General features: G+C 31.2%; 2 protein-coding genes across 4 annotated transcripts in view; both read left to right on the top strand.

The window, feature by feature from the left end:
* The window catches only part of LOC149267472 (hyperosmolality-gated Ca2+ permeable channel 1.5-like), a 292,293-nt gene that overhangs the window by 22,284 nt on the left and 245,903 nt on the right, over window positions 1–24,106 (top strand). The window contains exon 1 of one of the 2 annotated variants that reach the window (XM_089433142.1): window positions 4,307–4,989. The exons of the other annotated variant lie outside the window; for it this stretch is intronic. Within the exon in view, the coding sequence (XP_089289268.1) occupies window positions 4,673–4,989 (317 nt within the window). The 5' untranslated portion in view covers window positions 4,307–4,672. Of the gene's footprint in view, window positions 1–4,306; window positions 4,990–24,106 lie in introns of those variants that run through there. 2 annotated transcript variants of the gene reach the window in all.
* LOC149267474 (uncharacterized) lies at window positions 19,313–21,203 on the top strand. Of its 2 annotated transcripts, XM_089433205.1 has the most exons (3): window positions 19,313–19,515; window positions 19,881–20,289; window positions 20,416–21,203. In XM_089433205.1, the coding sequence occupies exons 2-3, from the start codon at window positions 19,882–19,884 to the stop codon at window positions 20,959–20,961; spliced, it is 954 nt and encodes a 317-aa protein (XP_089289331.1). In that variant the 5' UTR covers window positions 19,313–19,515; window position 19,881; the 3' UTR covers window positions 20,962–21,203. The 2 variants fall into 2 exon arrangements, with proteins under 2 accessions (XP_089289331.1, XP_089289321.1); XM_089433195.1 differs by having other exon boundaries at window positions 19,881–21,203.

Raw genomic sequence — 24,106 nt, 5'->3', positions numbered from 1 at the left:
TAGCGTGGAGGGTTTATCAGCTATGTTATCTTTGAAGGAATAAGAAAGCACATTCCATTTCCCAAAGGTTATTAACCAACAAAGTCTCTAGTGGATTTATCAACATTGTAAATCACAACCACTATTATGTGATTATTAGTCGACGAGCCTCTTGGGGTTTCTCAGCTAGGTATCATCAAAGTTATGCTCTTCTCCCTCAATTATCTCAGTCCTAATATCTTCCATGCCCTTTCAAAAATTTGGCTTGCTATTTCAAGAGCCTCACAACCTCCCAACCTTTTCCTTTGTTCATTTCCTCTACCTGTGCATATGAGTAGTGGGTGCTTTTCTAATGACCTTTTGGCCTATGATGCTATCGTCAACGAGAGCCTCTGAATCTCCATTTTCTTGTTCTAACAAGAGCCTCTTGACTCCCATTTTCTTCAATGTGCATCAGGTTCCCCTCCTTCATGTGTGAGAGAATGTGATTAAAGAGAGTCCCCTTCTTGCAATGTGTGAAAGAATGTAAGACCAGAGAAAAAAAATGTTGCCTCTCCGTCATGTTTTGTTATATCCTTCGTTGCCTTCTCGGCCACGATGGTTCTATCATTCCGAGTGGTCTATGCGTCCAACCCCTCTTGATAGTGCAACACATACCTTTCATTAAACGTTTGTACTTTCTGGCTTGTAGCTCTTGCTCAGTAGGGACACGGGTCTGTCCTTATCTGTCCAATTGATTTTAATACATAGTTAGCTCCATTAAAACCACTTAGCCAACCCATGATTGATATTTAAAACAATCAACTAACTCAAATAATCTCCCACCTCAAGCAATGGAATCCATGTCCCTCTCTCAAACATTTTTAATTTATAATTATATAATTCCAAGAAAATGTTTTACAAGGGGACTAAACATGCAAGGTTGTTACAACATTCTAAACCAAATGTAGTCATTTAAACCTTATATATGTGCACTGCATGAAATATTTTCATTGTAACGTTATTATCAAAAGTTAAAAACATCCTAAATAAATCACAACAAACCTTACATAGACATTTTACATAATGTATAATGTGTTGAGGTGGAGTTGGTGATAATGTAAAGTATGCCAAGTTAGTGATATGGTAGTTAATTGGTAATTGAATTTATGCATTGCATTAGTCATATATGTGTGAGAGAAACATTAAAATTTAATTGAACTCATTAATCAAGGCATATTATTAATAGAGAAATTGAGAGTTAACTATACCACTCTAAACATATGTTTAAAATATGTCATTAATGTAGAGGTCTATTTATATAATCAAATGATTAATTTAATTGATTATGTTATTTGTTTAAGACATGTTATCAACAATGAGGTAATGCATCATAAATTTAGTATTCAAATTCAGTTATTTCTCTCAAATTACCAATTATTATCGTGGTTGGACATTGAATTGTTTGTTTTCATCTAAGAGAAAAATGCCACAAAATTTTAAATATATAAAATATTATAATAAAATAAAATTTATTATATTTGAAATAAAATTTTTTAACATTTAATATATATAATTATAATCAAAATTTATTAAATGTAATAGACAACATTTACAGTGTTGTGGAAAACAAAGAAGACAACAACATGCAAGGGTTTTTTTTTTAAAATCTACAACTAGGGTTTTCAGTTAATCTTCAGCCTTTGCTTCCCTTCATATGCAAGGTTGCAAGAGGTGACTCCTCACTCTCCTACCACAACATAGCCTATGGTGATGCCAAGCTAGGAGGCGATCCCAATTGGGATGGAGTGTTACATGCCAATAATGAAGAGTCGCTTTGACTAGAAACTACACCCTTGTGCTTCATCGAATCCACCTACTGGTGCAACATGGAAAGCAAGAAGATTAAGTTTTATCCATTGGATAATAGGGTGTGAACCTCCACATATTTGAATTTGAGTATCCTCCTTTTCCTATGCCAAAATTAACACTAGTTTTAGAGCCATAAGCATACAAAAACTATTTGTTGCTTAGCCTATTCTAGCTTTGACAGAGGTATAGTGGCTAGAAGAAAGATGGATAATTCCCCTAGCCTCATCTCAAAGTGGAGGGCTCCTTGGGAGACACTATCAAAGAAATCCCATGTCATCTCCTTATCTATTGCTTCTTCAACAAACATTTTTGTGGATTGATTTTCCAAATATTTGGATAGCACATTTCAAAGGTAGAGTATCCTTAACCTCAAAATGCTTTGAATGCTTGGCCAACCATACTCCCCAAGAAATAGCAAGAGGAAGAGTTGTACACCTCCTACTTTCCTTGTTCAAGCACCAATTTTTAAGGGCTTCCTCTATGGTAGTCTTGCTCCAAACATTTTTTAGCCTTATCAAACTTTGTATCTCCAATCAAACCTGCTTTGAATACATAATCAAATGCAAGTTCTTTTGATTATCATGCCTACAAAGACAACACCATTATGGTCTCGCAAAGTTTCTTTTTTGCAATATGTCCCAAGTGAGTACATTATTATTCAAGAGGAACCCTATAAAAATTTTGGTCTAAATTTGTTTCCATCACCATATCTATGCGCCATCATTGCCCTGAGTTGGCACATATTCCATTGTAAGATTCAATGACCATATTATCTTGTCCTCCTTGTCTCTTAATGAAATAAAACACTTTCCTAATCCTTCAATGTAATTAATTTTTCCATTTTTCATATACATATATATATATATATATATATATATATATATATATATAATTATAATTTAAATATTTAACACTTTCTCCTTTTTTTTTTTATATCTTCTCAATATAATATGGGCTCCATAAGAGTTGTCAGATTAGAAGAAAGCATAAATCTGAGAGACTATCATTATTAAGCCACCAACTTTCAAACGAAATCATATTAAAAAACTTATGACTTAGCAAGAGTTTGAAGTGTCTAACTTTCTAACCTTGTCATAATAAAACATTTTTCTGATTACTTATTAAAAATTAATGTCTATTAATATTTATTAACTATTTAATTTAAATAATCCTTAATATTTTAATTAAAAAATAAATTAACAAATTATTAACTTAAATAAAAATTAAAAATTAAAAAATATTATAAATTAATATAAATTACAATTTAATAAAAATATTAAATATTTATTAAAAAAAAGGGTAAGCCTCAAATTTTAAGTTTGAATATAACTAATTTGGCACTGTAATAACATTAGGTACACCAAAAATGAGTCCACGAGATTGGAAAGATGATTGTCAATATTCATTAAATTTATTTGTTGAGACATTGACCACAACAACCGCATGACTAAGGGGACTCTCAAAGTGGTGTGATGCGAGAGAAAGGGAGTTTTGTGTTCATTTATATTAAAATTATATAAAATATAATATTTTTTGTGAGATTAGTATAATATAATTATTTATATTTTTTTAATTTTTGGTTTATTTAGCGGAGGATTATTGAAATTGTAAATTCAAGTTTTATAATTTAAATATTTATGATTTTTTTAAGCTTTAAATTTGTGTATATATCACAAACCTATTTTAAATAATAAAAAATCAAATTTTAATTTAAATATTTATGATTTTTTTAAGCTTTAAATTTGTGTATATATCACAAACCTATTTTAAATAATAAAAAATCAAATTTTATCGAAAATTATATTACTACATCTTTAATTTCTAGTATTTCCAAACCATATATACAAAACCATCCTCACATTTCTGTGAAGTGATTAAGAAAAAAATTGGCGACAGTTTATCTGAAAGCTCAATAACCAACAAACACCACCCATTTTTTTTTTCAGAGGGAAAATCAACATATGGCCTAGGCCAGCAGATATTACAACATATGGCCGAAGCCAGCAGAATTCAGAATATTATGGCATAGCCGTTACAAATCATAGGCAGAAGCCAGCAGATAACCAACGCAGAATATTTTAACCGTCGTAAACCGAAGCCAGCAGATACGCGGGATCCACAACCCATCTAATAGAAACTTTGGAAGCAAATAATTACAGAATAGGATAAACATAACATAATTTTCAAAAGCAGGTGAGATGATCTCGTCAATAAAGGAGAAGCGACCCCAAAAGACAGAAGACACAGCTGGGCCATTTAAATTATTTAAAAATCAAAGCTCATAATAGTACTGATCTTTATGAATGATGTCACATCCACTAGTTTAAAAATTCCATTATTCAACGACAAATCCTTTATTCATGGCGAACAATATACAGAGTTTAAATTAGAGTGACATATACTCTCCGCTCATTATATATTGGTTGCCTTTACTCACGGGGCGGGTCAGGTTGCTGCGCACCGACAAAACGATATCATGGCAATCATAACTTTAACATCCTTCTCTATATCTCTCCTGTAGCTACTCTTTTCACTCTCTATTCATTAATCTTTAGCGTTGTAAGTATTTTATTTTATTTCATTTCATTTTAGAGTATTTTGGATTATCACTACGACTTGTGTAGGGTTGCTGTTTGTCTGCCATTGCAAATAATTTCGGCTCTGTCCATTTCGTTCTTCATGGAACTCGGAAACCCCAGCTCCACTCTACTCTGTTTTGACGTTATTAAGTGAATTCAGATTACTGTCATCTCTCTGTACATATTATGAAGTCCCGTTGAGGATTTTTGGGGGTGAATTTATCGGGAAAGGGAGAATTTGAAGGAAGAAGAGTAAAGGGGAGATGGCGACTCTGGGAGATATGGCAGTAGCAGGAGTCATAAATCTTCTGATTGCCTTTGCATTTCTGTTAGCGTTTGCGTTTCTGAGATTGCAGCCCGTAAACGATAGAGTTTACTTTCCCAAATTGTATCTGAATGGGTCGAGGCAAAGTCTCAAGAACTCCTCAAGATCAGCTGTGGGTAGATTCGTGAATTTGGACTACAAAACGTACCTGCGATTCCTGAGTTGGATGCCGGAGGCTCTCAAAATGCCGGAGGCGGAGCTCATTGAGCACGCAGGGCTTGATACTGTTGTTTACCTTCGGATCTACATTCTCGGGTAAGTACCAATTTTCTGCAATACTCCTCTGTTTAAAAAAAAATGAAAAGGTAGGACGCACAGGTTTACACGGCTTTTTGTTTTGCTATTATCCCAATATGTTTAAGCCAACCAATTCACAGTTTGGATTCAATGCACCCCTCCACTCCAGCCCAGATTCCTGGCTGTAAATGCGATGACTCTGAATTTTGCTCCGAAGCTCAGTACAGACCGAGGAGCTAGTCCCTACCCATTTTTCCATAACCATAACATAAACATAAATATATAGATTCATCATAACATAATTCGTAGCAACGTTGAAATTGGGGAACAGAACTTGAGGTTCTATAAATTTATAGATTCAGCAGAACATAATTCCTAGCAGCAACATTTCCCGTAAAAATTAGGTAGGGCAAATCCTTTAAAAAGTAAAATTAAGCTTTATTTATTGGATTTTTTTAATAAGGGAAAAATTATTAGTTATCAAATATATAATGGAATAGGAACAGCTATCACCAGCTGTTATCTACCATTCATTTATACATGATTTCAGAAAAAAAAAAAAAAAAAATTGTTTAACTATTTTATTTTTTATTTAATTTGGTTAAATATTTAATAATTTGATTGTAAATATTTTTATTCTTAAAACACTGGAATAAATAATCGTAGAGAGGGTAAATATTAAGAGAAAACATAATGTATTTAATTGGATTTAGTGTTTTAGTGTAGATTTTTAATTTTTATTGAAAGTTGTATGTATTCATTATAATTTAGAGAAGATAGGTTACTTATAATATGTATTTGTGTTAAAATATATAAATAAAATAAAATAAAATAGGATGTAATTTTAAAATGTAATAAAAGATGTTATATTATATGTTTATCACTATTTTATTAAATTAGTGATTTGTATAAGATTAAATTGTTTGTGTAGTGAATAGATCTTATTTTATGGTGTTTTTTCTACAAATTTAATAAGATTTATGACACATTGATAGGATTATAAGTTTTGATGGTTGAAATTGCATTATAAAATTATTCAAAAGGGAATAGGGACTTTAGAATCCACCATAATGTTTAAGATTTGCGAAATTATAAAATTACATTGTTCAGTTTTGGTCAAAGAGGGTTATTTGCAATGCTAATTCTTAAATTCTATCAAATTACCAATTAAAATGTGATGTTTGCTACATGAATAAACTTCATCCTAGCGATGTAATCATGTTAATAGGAATTGACTAAAAAATGTTGCCCAAGAAGATGTGGAGATGGAAATCTTTATAAAGACTGTGAAAATGTTCTCTACTATTTGACTATAAAGATGTGAATGTTCAATGTCAAATAGTGTGTGTTGAGGTGTGGACTATGCACAAAGCAATATGTTTTCATTGTGGAGGACGGTAATGTGAAGTTGACATAGGTTATAGCCTTGGAATGGTGACTATATACATTGTCGTTGTCCTCAACATTGAATTGCTTTATTACAATCATTGCTTTACCATCGTTGCAAGTACAAAAAGAATCTTGATATAGGCATTAAGGAATCTATTATTGGCACATAGTATGGTACTAATTTCTCTTTGTATAGAGTCTAAGCCCTAAGAGTTAGCTCAGTTGGTCAAATTCATGTTGCTAAGTACCTTGCTAGTTGGGAGGTCACCGGGCCAAATATCCTCGACGCCCTTGGGGTTAGGCCTTGCTTGTTTGGCCGACAGGTAGATCCATTCAAGTTGATCTGCTTGGATTTTCCCGTGGATGTAGCGGCCACCCAATGCCCGTGAACCACCCTTAAAAAATAAATTCCTTTATATAGAGAAGAACTCTAGCATGAAATATACTTTGGGTTAGAACTTAGCTTTGAGCTACTATATGAATTTGAGTTAAGAGCATTACTATATCTAGCTCTTACCAATACAATAAATTATCACAAGCTCCACATAAGAGGCGGGTCATTTCATTTATGAAAGGATTTAATGCAAAATAGACTATATTTTCCACATCTCATTCTTTAATTCTTTTGAGTACATTATGGCCTTTAAATTATTAAGGAATGCCAAGATTAACTTCAATCCTTAATAGAGAATGTTCACCGAATGTGTCACTCTTAAACATCAAGTTCACTCTTAAGGCTATTTTAGTTGTTTATGATTTAACTTAAGTCCATCATGTACTTTATTTAGAAAATTATTTGTACACAGTTATTTTAAGTAGATTTGTTTAATATTTTAATAAAATTCTTTTTAGCTGTCAAAATCTATCGACATAAAAATTTTGATTTTCCCATTGATTTAGAATTCATCGAATTTTTGACATGTTGACTTTATACCTTGTGGTTGTTTTCAACATTGAATTGCCTTGTTACAATCATTATTTTACCATTATTGCTAATAAGAAAAGAATCTTGACTTAGGCATTAAGGAATTCAATTACCTGCACATAGTATGGTACTAATTTCTCTTTGTAAAGAGACGAACTCTACCATAAAATAGGTTTGGGTTAGAACTTAGCTTTGAGCGACTATATGAACTTGTGTTAAGGTCATTACTATATAAATCCTACCAATATAATAATCTTTGTCACAAGCCCCACACAAGAGGTGGACCATTTCTTTATTTATGAAAGGATTTAACGCAAAATAGACTATTTCTCAATAAAGAATGCTAAGGTTAACTTCAACAGTTAATAGAGAATGCTCATTAAATAAGTTACTCTTAAACATAAAGTTCACATTTAAAGTATTCTAGTTGTTTATGATTTAACCAAAGTACATCATGTACTTTATTCAAAGAATTATTTGTACACACCTATTTTAAGTAGAATTATTTAATCTTTTAATACAATTCCTTTTAGTTGTCATAATCTATATGTACTTTATTCAAAGAATTATTTGTACACACCTATTTTAAGTAGAATTCTTTAATCTTTTAATACAATTCCTTTTAGTTGTCATAATCTATAGGCATAGAAAGTTTGATTTTCCCATTAGTTTAGAATTATCGAATTTTTGATGATCTTGATTATTAAGAATTGGGCAAAATGCCCAACAAGCTTATTCCACCATGCATGAATCTTGGATCATGGTACAACTCTACTCATCTCTGAAGTGTTTATAGGCATAGAAAGCTTGATTTTCCCATTGATTCCGAATACTGATAGAATATTTTATGATCTTAATTATTAAAAATTGGGAAAGAATCTTGGATTATGGTACAACTCTACTTATCTCTGAAGTTTTTGCTAGATTCTTATCAAATTTACGGTAAGCAAGAGAGTCCATTTACTGTAAGATTGACTTACTCTTGTTCTCCCATGATCTCAAAGCCAACAAGATTACTCCCCATGGTTCTTCAGCATGATAACTTTTCACACCTATAATATGAATTATGTGTATCATTGCTTAGACAATCTCCAAATTCTTGTGATAGATTATGCATCATTAATTTTCCAAAAAACCTTGTTGTGTGTTGCTCATGAGTACAATTCCCTAAACCTTGATTTCAAACTATTCCAATTTTTTTTTTTTATTATCATGTGACAAATTACTATTTTTTCATGCTTATAACTTCTAACCAATTTATAAATCCATTCAAATTAAATCCTCTTATTGCTCAATTCTTTTTATATTACCCTATTTTACATATATATGAATTAAAATTGGAATTTATTGTGCTCTTTTAAAGAAGGGAAAAAAATAATTCTTTGATTTTTTTATGTTTTTAATAAATTTTATATACTTTTAATATTTAATTCATCATATATATATATATTAATATTAATATTATTATTATTATTATTATCCATTTTTAAGATCACTCCAAGCCAGACACCAAATTGGTGCATGAATTATTATATTAATAAAAAATTCAGAAATATATATATTTTTTTGGTAAGGCAACATCCTAATTTAAAATTCAGAAAATATAATTTTATTTTTGACAAGACAACATCCACAAGGATTTGAATCTATAAAATAGAATGCCTTAACAATACACCCAATCACCATTCATCCAAAACCCTATAAACATTCTTTATTAATATTATTAAAAAATTATAATAAAATTCTTTAAAATCTCATATTACTTTTTCCATAAAATATAATAACCCAAAACATTCCAAAATAAATTACAAAACATGATAACATTACTTTTTTTCCAAACCTAATAAGAAGTAAATTAAACCCAAACCATACAAAAATAAATTACAAAACATGATAACATTATTTTTTTCTGAACCTAATAAGAAGTAAATCAAACCCCAAACCATACAAAAATAAATTACAAAACATGGAAACTTATAAATCAAGGAAAAGTGAAATACGTATAAATTATACAAAATACGGTGACCGGTAGGTTAGGAAAATGTCTGGAGAAAAGAATAACTCACATAACTGAATTTTTTTACAAAACCTGGTAACTTCTTAATAAAGAATAAAGTTAAATGTCCGTAAGTCACGCAATGAGCCACAATGTTGAAAAGAAAGGTTATACGAAGATGTCAGTGTAGTACAACAACTTCACCAGCCCAACCAGTCTGTATAAGTCTTTATAAAGGAAGATAATCGACGTCTATCATAATGAAAATTCATGATTGATGAAAAAGGTTCATAATTTATTACAAGAATGTTTTTGAGTTTTAGGTAATTATTATTATTATTATTTTTATATCGGCAGATTTATCTAAAAGGATTACTTTTTGTCGATTCAACTATAGAGCTTGATCCCGAGAGAATTGAACTAGTGACTTCTTAATAGAAAATGTAGTTTGATGGCTAGGACTAGGCTAATTGAACTAACCCTGTGGACTAATTAATATATTTTCTTATATTTGAAGAAGATGAACTTTTAACTAATCAAAAGTAGTTCTACCTCTTACTCTAAAAAAAAAAAAAAAAAAAAAGTCCATAAAAGACAATTTTAGCCAAAATATTATAGATGAGAAGGTGAATGTCCCACACATGTACTTACATCTTCCCTTGGTCTTGTGCATGAAAATATCCCTTGTGATCATCTCCTATCTCTAATAGAATCATATATATTCTAATAACATCTAATCATATCCCTTATGATCCACTCTCACCTCTAATAAAACCATATATTTTTTAATAACATCTAACCTTATTCTCACACATAATAATAATAGATAATACCCCTAATTAAAACACATCCCCCTCCCCTCGACCCCTTCTATATATAATATCATTTTATAGCTTCTTTATATATTCATTTTAAAGTAATGAAGATTCTTTTGCTTGTGTTAGGTGCTTCACTACCATAACTTTGTTAGTTATAATTTGAATATCCTTTTTACTCATGTTAGCCTTCTCTCACCATGACAGACAAAATTATAATTTGAAAACCCCATTGATTTGTTAATTGGATTTTAACTGCATTTAAAAATATTAATGTGGTTGATATAATGGAAAACTTCATTTGTATCTACAATTGATAAATATATAAAAAAAAAAACTATCGCAACAAAAATATTATTACTAACTATTGCAACATAAATATTATTATTAACTTTGATTTTACTTAACCCTTAAGAATCTCACATCTTGATAAAAAATATAAGTGTTGAAGAGTTTTAATCCTTATAACCAAGATATAAGGCAGTTTTTCTAAAATCGTGTATGTTTTGAAAATCCCTAGGAAATTGATGAATGGATCCATGGGGCATGAATCTTGCTCCTGTTCCAATATCAAATTTTAAAAATTTATTAAAAGCCAACACAACCCAACTAACTCTCTAACACACTATAACTATTGATAAGCATTCAGATGAAGCATATGTTGAACATATTCTCTTGAATCAATTTAGGTCTTCAATTAAAAAAGATAAAAAAATCAGTAGATCCTCATCCACCTTAAGTTGAAATAGAAAGCTTTAGGCTAATAAAAAATTGACCATCAAATTTCTTACATGATTATTAATAATATTTTTGTTTTGTCTTCTTTAGTATATTCCGATTTAATTAAATTTGTTGAATTTAAATAGATTGATAAACATTGTATATCATATATTCATATTAAAGAATATATATATTTTAGAGACAACTCTAGAAAATAAACCAATAAATGTTACATATCATATATTTTGAGATTGAGAGGCCATAGTTTAAATGCTTATAAATTGAATTTTCAAAATAATGGGAAGAAAATTTGGTATTTCTAGCCTCATATTTGGTAAGACTTATTTTAGATTTGATAAAATTCCAAATACCAAATTTTAATATTGTATATTTTGGTTGTAATAGGTGTGTCTAAATGTGTTAAGTTTATTTTTGCATTCAACAGAAGATTTGATTAATCCAAAATTATCATTTTGACAAAGATCTTTTGGTCAAGTTATAATGTTAGCAAATTGGAAAGGTCAAAATCTAGAATGTTTAGCATTCTTATATTTTAATTGTCTTTAAATCCAATAGTATATATCTCAAAATATATAATAAATTTATTACTTTGCTGTTAATTGCATAATGTTTACATGATTACTCTAGGATGATGTGTAGTGAGTACAAATTATAATCATCTATCTCTTTGTTATACACTTTGGTTGAGAAGTTTTAGAGAGTGAATTTAATCGAGTGTAGGTTTTAACTCTGTATAGTTAATTGTTGCAAATAGATACTTAATAAAAATAGCAAAAGATGTAATGACACATATACACATTAATACAAAGATGTTACCTTGGAAAACCAAAACTATTTTTGAGTATATTCCATCTCTACAATGTTATGATACAATATGTTTATATCGCAACATCCATAAACCACTAATCCATTTACCATGGATTAGAATACAATCTTAGTTCATTAAACGAAATTACAAAACTATGAGTTGAATCACTATGTGCGATAAAACCGCGAAAAGTTAAAAACATATGTTGAAAATTGCCAAAAACAAACCCAAAAGATGCAAAAAAACCACCCAAATTGCATGTGAGGATAGTTATGCAAAGAATATAACACATACCCAACAAGGAGAGGGAGAGATTTTGAAGGAAGATGTGAAGAGATGAGATGACAAGTATAAGGGATCATAAGTCTTTTAATATGTGAATCAAAGAGTAACAACTATTACATGAGTGTATTTTATTATTTCTCTATTGCTTATTATTGAAAATGGGTTTGCTATGCACATTGAAGAGTGAAGTTATTATGAGTATTTATTTAACTATTGGTATATTATTTGTTGCCAATGAATTTCAAATGGATCCACATTTAAGGATTATTCAAAGGGTTTGAAGAAGAAAGACATTGTTTATCAATGTTGTGAGGAAGATGAAGGTACACACAAAGTGGGGTACATTATGGGAATTTGCAGATTGTTGATCACTATTGTTAGCTCCTAGAGATGGTGGTTACTTTCCAATTAAAGAAGCCTTGGTTGTTTTGTCCACAATCAATGTTTTGTGTAATTTAAGATACACTTGCTTTCTATATACTCCCAAGCAAGGAAATATAACTGTTAATGGTGCAACAATATCATCCTTCAAGTAGTAGAGGTTGAAGGGATATGCTGGTATCATTTATGTTTATTGTCATGAATCCACAACTCATATAGAAGCCTTCCACAATCAAGTCATTCAAAGGATTGGTGACTTGTCCTACGAAGATAATGGCAATGTTGATGTAGATGATAATATATTGGCATGAATCCTTAACACATACATAATCCCTCTACAATAAGATTATTGGATGGGAGGACTAATTATACGACGTTGTCATCCTCTCAGGTAGAGAACATGTGGAGACCATGTTGTTTGAAACCAATAGTATTGGTCAATAAGTTTTGTAGAATGACCTAATATTGAGGCACCCACTTCCCCTAACTACATGCCTTAGACATCATAAAGGAAAAACTAAAAAAATAGGTAAAATTTTGCAGAGTAAGAATTAAGGGGATTATTAAGGTATTATCTTTGTTGATAAGAGGGTAAAAGTTCAAATATTTTGCACTCATTTAATGCATAGTTAGAGTTTTTAACTTTTCAATCAATAAATTTTATATTTTCAAAGATTAATAAAAAAATATGTTCATAACAATTAAAATTCTGAAGTATAAAACTTATAATAGGTTAAAGATGCCTTGGTTCATTAACAAGGTTGATAGAGTATTAATTTGTCATCCAAGATTTCTTGTTGAATTAATTCCACTAAAAGGTGAAATTTTGGTGAAAGGACTTCAAAGAAACACTCATGATAATATATATACATGGATGATAATAAATAAATTGTCTATGTTGGGAGTAATAAAAATCCCCAGCCTTGGGGGAAACTTGTGATTCAAATTGGATCATCATATAATTTGTCATCTATATTTCTTGTTTTGAGACATTAGATAACCTTTTTAGGAGTCAAAAGTTTTTAAGCTTAGCTTCCGCCACATTGACGTTGTTTTTCACTTCGATACCTTTCTAATGTTGCAAAAATCACCTCAAACAGAGCTTATATGCAAAAGTTATGCCTCCCACAAGTTGACCTACCTTGTTGACCACCATAGTACAAGTGGGTGCCATGTTAACCCCCATTACTCAAATATGTGGGGCTAACCATGTGTGAACTTTCAAGAAGATTATAGAAGGTCAAAATCTTTATCACTAATTGAGGGTTGAGGAAGTCAACACTCTAACCCTAGATGGTTATCAAGCCACTAGGAGGAGAAGATGTTCCATTCTTTCGTATTGTACTTGTTCCACAACTAAAAGAAACATCTAGGAGTGGTGTTTTGAGAGCATGATATAGGAGGAGGAGGATTTTGTAGCAACCATTTAGGCTAGAATGTCAAAGGTAACTCCAGAGTGAGTTCCCATTCCTTTGTATGAATATTTTTATAACTGAAACAAAGAGAGAAGTACATATGCCTCACCTTCTAGTTGGGTTTTCTCTCGGATTGAGTTTTCCAAGATAAAACTTGTGCTTATTTGTGTGGATGGTGTTTCATTTTTTATTTCAATTATTTCATAAATTCAAGCAAAACGGGTAATTAACTAATTTGGGAGCTAAGGAAAATTAATGTGCATAGTGTAGGATTTCAAAATATTATAAGATTTGTTGTGACAAATTGTTCTAATGGAATATCCATGATAGTTTAGAAATCAACTTATGGAAGTGAAGTCGATATTTGAAAGGAAGTTGGTTACACCATATTGAGAGCTTGAGGTGATTAAAGCTATGGTATAACCTCAAGAAAGGACTCTAGAAGCACATGTGCATGGCATCTAATTGGCCTTAGGTGGGATCTATAGAGTACAACATGTGGTAACATCCATCAATATGGCTACCATGTGGATGAAATCACACCTCCAATGAATCGTAAGGGGCTTGAGAGGGTGGGTAGACTCTCCAAGTGATTTTGAGTGGTCTTCTAGCTTGGGCTCCTACCTTGGGAATTTTATATATTAGAGCAACTTTATCATCAACTTAATCCATAGGTAAGAAAAACTAATGGATTTTAAGTAGTAATTATCATGGACACAACTATAAGTGATGAACTTATATATATTCAATGGATTTTTTTTAATCTTCTACATCTAGTAAAAATAAATGTTGTGGATAAATCTCCATAAATATATTCCTCAAATTCAAATTTTCACAAAAATTTACAAACAAAATATTTACTAAATATTAAACGAATTTATTAAACATGACCAGAAAAACAATTTTGACATTAAAAAGCCTCCAAAAAAAACTTCAAAAGTAGCATCAAAAAGTTAAATTATGGATGATAAAACAAAGCGATCACACTACTTGTAAAAATTCAAGAGGATAGGTAAAATTGGCGTTGAACATTGCGTCATTTGTTAGAGGGCTTTTGTATTAGGGTATATTTTTAGGAAAGTTTGCGAAGGACTTTGATGTGGGAAAACGCTTTTTTTTTTTTTTTTTTTTTTATATATATATATGATGAAGGGTCGAGAATTATATGTAATTGTATATTTTTTAATATTGATATAGTTTGAATGAATTTATGGATATAGTTTGAGCGAATTTAATAGTTAAGAGTGTGTTTTTTTTAAATTAGATGTTCAAATCTATAAACTTAATAGTTAAGAGTTTTTGTTTTTTTAAAGTTATATGTTCAAATCTATAGGGTAAAGTATATATGTTTTTTAGACATTAGCAGTGTTTCACCTCACAAACAAAGAGATCTTATACATCAATTTGTTGTTTGGCTTAGGAGAGTGGTTGACACCATAGTTAACAAGTTCTAATTCGAATTCCATTTGATACCAAAACTATGTTATTTTTTTTTAAATTTAAAAAAAATATAAAGTCATAATCTTGATTAAAAAAAAATGTTTTCAATCATGTTATGAAAACAACAAATAAACTTAGATATTGAGACTAGAAGAAAGAACTCCTGGTGAGTGGAAGTGAATGAGATAGAATGGGGAGATGGAACCCTTTGGCATAAACAAAAATGGAATGCCATGTCATTCAATAAATAATAATTAATGAAATTGTTTCTCCATGACACATTATGAGGTAATTTCCTAAAAGCTAACTAAATAAAGAATAGAGTTACAACTATCAAATTTCAAGATTTTGAATACTCCAAAGCTTTTTGATGACGCTGAATCTATTTCCACCACCAAATATAAGATTCACATAAGAGATATCAAGTTTTTTAAGAAAAAACCAGATTCTCAACGACTTTTACTCTCCCAACAAATTTACCTTTTTAAAAACAAATTACGAATTCACTGCAATATTTTTTTTATAAATCACCTAGACTTTTTACTCTCCCAACAAATTTACCATTTTAAAAACAAATTACGAATTCACTGCAATATTTTTTTTATAAATCATAGGTGTAACATTTTTACTCTTTGATTATGGCTAAGGTGACACCCAAACAAGACCATGGTGACACTTAACCGTCAACCTTATGCGTAATGGTTAAAGCATTGAATCCAATTATCATTTAACCTCTTCCCTTTCATAAAAATAATATAAAAACACTTGTATTTAAACAATAAATCTAAAATGAAAATCTCTCCAATGGGAAAAAAACATATTAACTCTGTCATGTTTATTTATGGCCGCAACTAAATTAGTTACGAAAATAAATACAAATTAGTTAAATATCTAATTATCTTTGTATATAATCTAATTATCTTTAATTTTATATTTATTTGGTTATTTACCAGACTGCGTGATGTTTGTTACATTGTCATAATGATAATTTACTGCGGCAACTTAATTTGTTACAGGAATAAATAAATACAAATTAATCAAATGTTTAGTTATTTTTATTTTTATATTTTTTTTGGTCATTAATTTAAATTGTCTTTTTATTTTTATATATTTTTGGTCATTAATTTAAATTCTCTGAGTATTTTGTAAGAGCTACCAATAAAAGAATAAAGAGGGGCCAGAGCAAAGTCAGAACTCTTAGTATTTGGGATATTGGGTAGAATTAAAAAAATGGGTGTTATTTATATATAATTTTTATTTTTTTTATTGTTTAAAATGAGTTTTTGATGATATATATGAATTTAGCAAATTGAAAAATTCCTAGAACATTTAGATTGTGAAGAATTTTTAGATCAAACTCCTGCTTCCAAAAAAATTCCTACCAAATTTAAAAATATAAAAAAGAAAAGTGAAATAAATAATAAAAACACAAACAACAATTTGTTATTCAACGGTCCGTTTTATGTGGGACCGTGCCGGTTTTGCGGTGCTGCAACCCGACGACGTTTGCGCCACTCTCACTCTCCCGTCTGGTTGTGGAGATTGATGGGAGTGAGTTAATCGCGAAAGAGAAAATGTGAAGGAAGGGGAAGATGGCGAGTGTGGGAGATATTGCAGTGGCGGGAGTGGCAAATCTCTTGAGTGCCACTGCGTTTCTGTTGGCATTTGCGTTTCTGAGGTTGCAGCCGATGAACGAGAGAGTTTACTTTCCGAAATTGTATCGGAACCAGAGGAGTATCAACTGTGTGTAAGTTGTGAACTTGGACTACAGAGCGTACATACGTTTTCTCAGTTGGATGCGGGAGGCTCTCACAATGCCGGAGTCGGACCTCATTGATCACGCCGGTCTCGACTCTGTTGTTTACCTTCGGATCTACATTGTGGGGTAAGCAACCATACTCTGCAACAGTCCTCTATTTTTTATATATATATAATTATCCACTCCGTTTTAAAGAAAGTATTAAACTATTATCTCTCTATATGAAGGTTCGAGATCCAAGTAGAGAAGGAATTATTTAAATTTCAGTATTTAATCTCTGGCTGACCAATATGCCTTCGTGGAAAAAAATTAAATCCAAGTAGAGAAGGAATTATTTAAAAGTATTTAATCTCTGGCTGACCAATATGCCTTCGTGGAAAAAAATTAAGTGGAGAGTTTTTGAAGCAAAGTTGAAATATAGGAAAATAATTTTTATTTATAAAAAAAATTGAATATTTTTTAAGAATATAATGATAATTAATTATAATTCATATATTTATTATTAAATTGATTTTACATTAGATACAATTTTTATTAATTGATTATTAATTTATATAAATATGTTTTTAATTAAAAATATTTATTTTTTAATATTATAATTATATTAAGTACACACAAACGAATTACACTTAAGACTTTCCAAAAGAGAGTGTAATTATTAAAACAAATGGCTTGAAAATTTTTGTGAAGTTAATTGTGAATATTAATTTTAATTTGTGTGCTAATTTACTAAGCTCCGAAAAAGATCAAATATTTTTCACTCTATATTAGTTTGCATATCACTAATATATACAATGCAACAACGACACAATCAGAATGTAATTATCAAAGCGATTATTAAAGTGATGCCATGAAAGTGGACGTGAACTAGTTGTATATTTTCATCTATAAAGTATAAATTAATTGATTTATATAGTTTGGGTTTTTTAAATAGAAAATTATATTAAACATTTGTAAAATATAAATATATTAATATGAATTATTTAAATTATAGAAAATAAATGACACTTATGATTCATTTTTATTATCATGATGTGTAGAATTTCATCATTGAAATATGCCACTCGTATTTTCAAATAACATGTAAAAACTTAAAAGTCGTAATAACATTTTTGTATATGATTAAGATGTGCCAATCATCAATACTCCCAATAAATTGTTTTTAAAAGTTAAATCATATTTATTTTTAATACATGGTCAATTATATAAATTTATAAAAGAGAAATACAAATTATAATAAATATAATAATATTTTTTCTCATTAAAATTAAAGTAATGGATGGTAGGATATTTTGTTAAAATATTTGTAGTAAAAAGATTACTTAGTTTTATTTTGTAATGAAAAAAAACCAAAAACTATGTAAAAAACAAAAACTAAACATAAGATACAGCTGCCTCGTTTATATGGTAATTTCAAACTACCATGGTAGTTTTTTTAATATTTTAATAAAATTTAGTAGAGAAGTTTTTAATAGTTATAGTTTGTTTAGACATTTTTTAAATGGTGTTGAATCTATTTCTCTCACTCAATTACTATACATTTTTGAAAATTTTTATTTTACCCAAATTCCAACCACTTGTTTGAATTCCCACCACCTTCAACTCTGTTCGAGCCATTCCTCCACTCTGGTATGCTTCTCCGTATTAATTCCCACCCTCTGTCCATCTGTGGACTATTTTTCCCGTAAAATTTGTGATATCATGCCGATTGGATTAAAATTTTAATTATTTAAAAAACTTACTTGTGCGCCGGGGCGTTTTGGGTTGCAACTTGCGTCGCAGCGACAGGACGATAACATCGCGATCATAATTTTAACCTCTCTATTCTGTCCTGTCAATTCTTTCACACTGTATTCATTACTCTTTAGTGTCATAAATGTTTTATTTCATTACAACTGTATGTGGGGTTGCTCTTTGTCTGCCATCACCAATAATTTCGGCTCCGTTATGCGCTTCAGGCGTGCATAGTGCCTAATCGATAATGTCCACTGAACTCGGAAACCCCAACTCGGGGGTGAATTTACTGGGAAAGGGAGAATTTGAAGAAGAAGAGAAAAGGGGAGATGGCGACTCTGGGAGATATGGCAGTGGCGGGAGTCATAAATCTTGTGATCGCCTTTGCGTTTCTGTTAGCGTTTGCGTTTCTGAGATTGCAGCCCATAAACGGTAGAGTTTACTTTCCCAAATTGTATCTGAATGGGTCAAGGCAAGGCCCCAAGAACTCCTCAAGATCAGTTGTGGGTAGAATCGTGAATTTGGACTACAAAACGTACCTACGATTCCTGAGTTGGATGCCGGAAGCTCTCGAAATGCCGGAGTCGGAGCTCATTGATCAGCAGGGCTTGATGCTGTTGTTTTCCTTCGGATCTATATTCTGGGGTAAGTGACCGTTTTCCGCAACAGTCCTCTGTTCTTTTAACTCGATTGAAAAGTTACGATGAACAGACTCTGGTTTTGCTTTGCTCGTCTATTTTCAATGCGCCCAATTTACGGTGTAGCTTCAATGCACCGTTCCACTCCAGTTCAGATTCCTGGCTAAACGGTATTTTGTACCCGCGCTCCGTACAGATTAACAAGTCAATTTCCCCAGGTGCGAGATCAATTTAAATTAAACGTGTAATTCTTACATCTTTAACCATTAAAAGCTATTTGGAGGAAGGGCCGTAATTTTTGGATCTTCGTTAAATTTCAAAGGAGCATTAGGTGCAATAAAAAGTGTGCGGTGGAAAGGCAATAAATTTTAGAGGGTTGGTTAACTTGAAAATGAAAAGAAAAATATAGAATGGGTTGATGGGTAATAATTTTTGGATAGTTGTAAAATTTAATAGTATTTTGTAGGTGTAAAGAAAAGTACTATTAGTGTGATTCGAGTGTAATGTTAATTTTAGTGGTAAGGTTAATTATTGATTTATGATGATGAGTCTAAATTTCCCTTCCCTCTTCTATTATCAACAGCATGGTTGCTTTATCTGCAAACTTCCTATGGGGCCGCAGATCTCATTTTTCCAAGATGCACTTAGTCAAGATGGACACAATTTCTAGACCAAAGAGATCTGGCGGATGGGGACTGCTTCATATGAGATCTTTTGGTAAAGCTCTCCTGTGTAATTCTCTGCAGCGTGGTATCTTCGGTAAGGGAAAATGGAGCTCCATCATCAACCAAAAATACCTGAAAGGAAAGCCTCTGGTATACTGGTATCGGAGAAAGTCTCTCGGCTCAACAGGGGGTTCAGCTATATGGCGTGGATTCAGAAAGATTCAGCTGCTCTTTTTTGATTTCCTTCGATGGCGTTTTAACACTGGCTCTAATATTCTTATTGGTCTGGAACCGACTGTACATGGATTGGAAGATTCCCTCTCTCCTGTACTCATCTCTTACCTGCACTCTCAGGGTCTATTTAAATGGAACAAGCTCATTCTTCATTGGTCCTCATCGACTCCTATTTGGAAGTCTACTGATGATCTTAATTTGCCTTCTTCTCTTTCTCAGCTATGGGTATCGGCGGTAATGAGTTTTGATGGGAAAGGAATTAAACAATCTGGGACCAATGATGCTTTGGTTTGGTCAAAGTCCAGATCCACTATGCCAGTCACTGTCAAAGATCTTTATGCCGCTGCTTCGTTGTCTCTACAGCTGCTCCATTTGCCCTTGTTTCCCTGGAAGTTCTGGAAATCTTCATGCTCGCTCAAAGCTACATTATTTTCCTGGTTGGTTTTTTCCAATAGGAACCTTACATGGGAGGTTCTGCAAAAAAAAGTTGGACGGGTCCTGGCAGATGTGTCATGTGCTGTCAAGCACTGGAAACAAACATCCATATGTTTTTTCAATGCTCGGCATCGGCCAAAATATGGTATGATCTTTCATTATCATATGGTTTTCCTCATCAATTTTTCTCCTCTGTACAGGATGCTTTCAGGTGGTGGAGTGAACAGATTCCAGCTTGGCGATCGATTTTTATCCTCACTTGCTGGCTTCTCTGGAAGTGGAGAAATGCTCGTATCTTCCAGGACTCAAATGCTCCCATTGATTCAGTGATGGACTCCATAACTGCACTGGTGCCTTTGGTCTGATATGCTTTCCCTTTATTTTGGATTCTGCTTATGGCTATGCGGATCTCTTCTTTTTGGTATAATCCCGGAAGGACATTATGATTTTGCTTATGATCTGTGACCGATCTTGGTATCAGTTCCTTTTTCATTATTAGGCTCAAAGGCAGCGCCTTTTTTGTCAACTGGAACAGTATTTCTGGCTGCTCTGTTTATGACCTCTCATGTATACAGCGTATTATATTTTCTTAATATAATTTACATCGTGATTTTCTCTCTGAAAAAAATAATTTTGAAAAAAGAGTTAAATATTTAGAGGGGAGGAAAGTTAATAGAGTTAATTGGATTGTTTGTTTTAATGAAAGTTTTAAAATTCGATTGAAATCTGGTTATATTGATTAATGAGAAATTGTATTGAGACTTTATTATTGAGAGAGTTGAGAAATAAAATATAATAAAATAAAATAAAATTTGATGTAATCTCAAAATGCAATAAAAATATGTGATATGTTTTTCAAAGTTTATTATATGAGTGTGAGATTTCCATATAAGAATATGTTATCTTATTTTAAAAGGATGATTGAGATTACATTTTGATTCTTGAAATTACATTTTGAAGTTATTTAAAAGAAAATAGGCACATCGCAATTCATAGAGTATAAATATTTGTGAAATTGTAAAATTACATTTTCAAAATTACTATAAGGTTATAGAAAAGTCATATTTATTATATGAAAATTAAATATATTATTGACGCATAATATGATATTAATTGTTTTTATATAGAGTATGAATATTTGTGAAATTGTAAAATTACTATAAGGTTATAGAAAGTCATATTTGTTATAAGAAAAAAAAAAAAAAAAAAAAAAAAAAAATATATATATATATATATATATTTTGCTTGTTAAGACTAAGCTACGTACCCACGGGGGATTTGAACCGGTGACCTATCGCAAGGAGTGCTTTAACAGCGCACCCATTCACCGTCAATCCAAAGCCTCGTGGCCAGAAAATATAAATATATTATTGATGCATAATATGGTATTAATTGTTTTTACATATAAAAGAATTATGGCTCAGAGTGAAAAAGGTGGAGGAATAAGCTCATGAGACCCTTTTAATCGGCGAGACCTAGTTTGATGAAATGATGTCTAAAACCTTCTGGGGGCGTTTTGAGGCATCAAACGATATATTTTTGGCGGTGAAACTTTGTCGCTTTAGGGCAACACATTTTCATTATATTCTTCACATGGAGATATTTCCAACAACCCAAGAAGCCCATCAATCGGAGTGAGTTTGTATGCAAAAGTTATGCCACTCAGAAGTTGACCTTCTTGTTTTTACCACCATGGTTCCAGAGGATGTCCCGCTAGCCCCATTATTCATGGAAAAGGGGCTAGCCACGTGTTTGTGATCTAAAAGACTCTAGAAGAGTCTATATTGTAACTCTAGTTAAGAGTTGGTGTAGTCGAACTTAACCACTATTAGGCCATCGGGTTGTGTTATAATTGAGCCACTAGGAGGAAGAGACATTCCATTCTTTCAAGAACATTTTGTTCCATAGTTGAACAAAGATAATGAGGAGAGATACGAGGTAGAGCACACACAAAGGATCTATGCGTTGTAGCAGCACACATGCCACAAACATTACTTCTTTGTACTTGAAAAAAGAGCAAAGCTACCTCACCTTCTAGTTGGGTTTTCTCCCAAAAGGGTTTCCCATCTATGCGTTGTAGCAGCACACATGCCACAAACATTACTTCTTTGTACTTGCAAAAAGAGCAAAGCTACCTCACCTTCCCGTTGGGTTTTCTCCCAAAAGGGTTTCCCAGAGCATATCTTGTGTCTTATTTGTGTGTGTGAGTTTATTTTGTCATTCTCTACTTTTTTGCATAATTTCTATTCCCATGCATGCACTAATTACAATTAAATTTATAGATCTAGAGTTTTAATAAAACTATGATAGTGTACAAATTCATAATTTTAATATTTATTACTTTTCTGCATAATTTCTATTCCCATGCATGATCTATTGTGACGAACTATCCAGTGGAATATTCACGGCAATTTATGGATCTACCAAGCACTGAGAAGGATAACTTGGTATTCTTGCATTGTATAATGTATTTCCTTATGCCTTTAAATTCGCTTCATCATAAGAAATACCTTGAACAAATACCATGAGTTATGCAATACCATGGGTTTGTAAACCAACATCTAACTATATCAAGTATTAATTGTTATTTTTTTATTATTTTACTTTAAATAATTTGATGGATTCAACATAACATTACATTACAAAATGTTTTACAACATCAATTCCATACTAGATTGTAGAGGGTCTCTTGGCATAATCATTAGATTCAGGTTTAAAATGAGTCTAATAAGAAAAATAATGAAATAATAGTTAAAATAATAAAATAAGAGATAAATTGTTAAAATAATAAAAGAAGAGTTATAAATTTTCAAAGTGAAACCAAGAAAACTACTTCATTTATCATATTTTAGATTATTTTTCTTATAAATTTTTTCAAATTTTAAGTGTGCTCAATCATTCAATGCAAATTAAATTTTGTATCCAACTAGTACTAATTTTGCATCTTCTGATAGACTTATAATAAGATAGATTAGAAATACATGGAAAAAGCTTATTTGTTTAAAATACATATTTTCTTATATGAAAAGTATATAGAGTAGGTACTCATTTGATAGTGGTTAGATGCAAAATTTAATTACACATATAAGAATGTTTTACTTGATGTTAGAAAATTATATATTAGAGAGCAATGGAACACATAAAATATTTCATAAATATAAACACAGAAAATGCATAAAACCAAAGAGACACAGATATACGTGGTTCACCCAATTTGGGCTACGTCTACCCCGAACAACCAGTCCTTCCTTTCTATTATTTAGCAAAATGAAGAGACACAACCTACAACAGATTCGTTGTAATATCCTCTGTTTTCTCTCACAGTCTCACCTCTCTATTTTTCGCTCAAAGAATACACATCTGTTTACACAGCCTCAATACAATGCCCTCATACAAAGAGAGGGGTTGCTTTCTAGGGCAAAAAACCCTAAACTAAACATAAGTTTTACCGTCAGATCATCCGCCTAATGAACGG

Source organism: Pinus tabuliformis, chromosome 6 (genome assembly GCF_031772625.1).
Source record: "Pinus tabuliformis cultivar Carrire ecotype Pingquan chromosome 6, CPIR1, whole genome shotgun sequence".
NCBI lineage: Eukaryota > Viridiplantae > Streptophyta > Pinopsida > Pinales > Pinaceae > Pinus > Pinus tabuliformis.
The sequence above is the reverse complement of the archived record's forward strand: the minus strand, read 5'-3'. Positions and strand labels throughout refer to the sequence as shown.

Coding starts and splice junctions, on each gene's coding strand:
- LOC149267474 (XM_089433195.1), top strand. CDS start 19,882: ATGGTTGCTTTATCTGCAAACTTCCTATGGGGCCGCAGATCTCATTTT.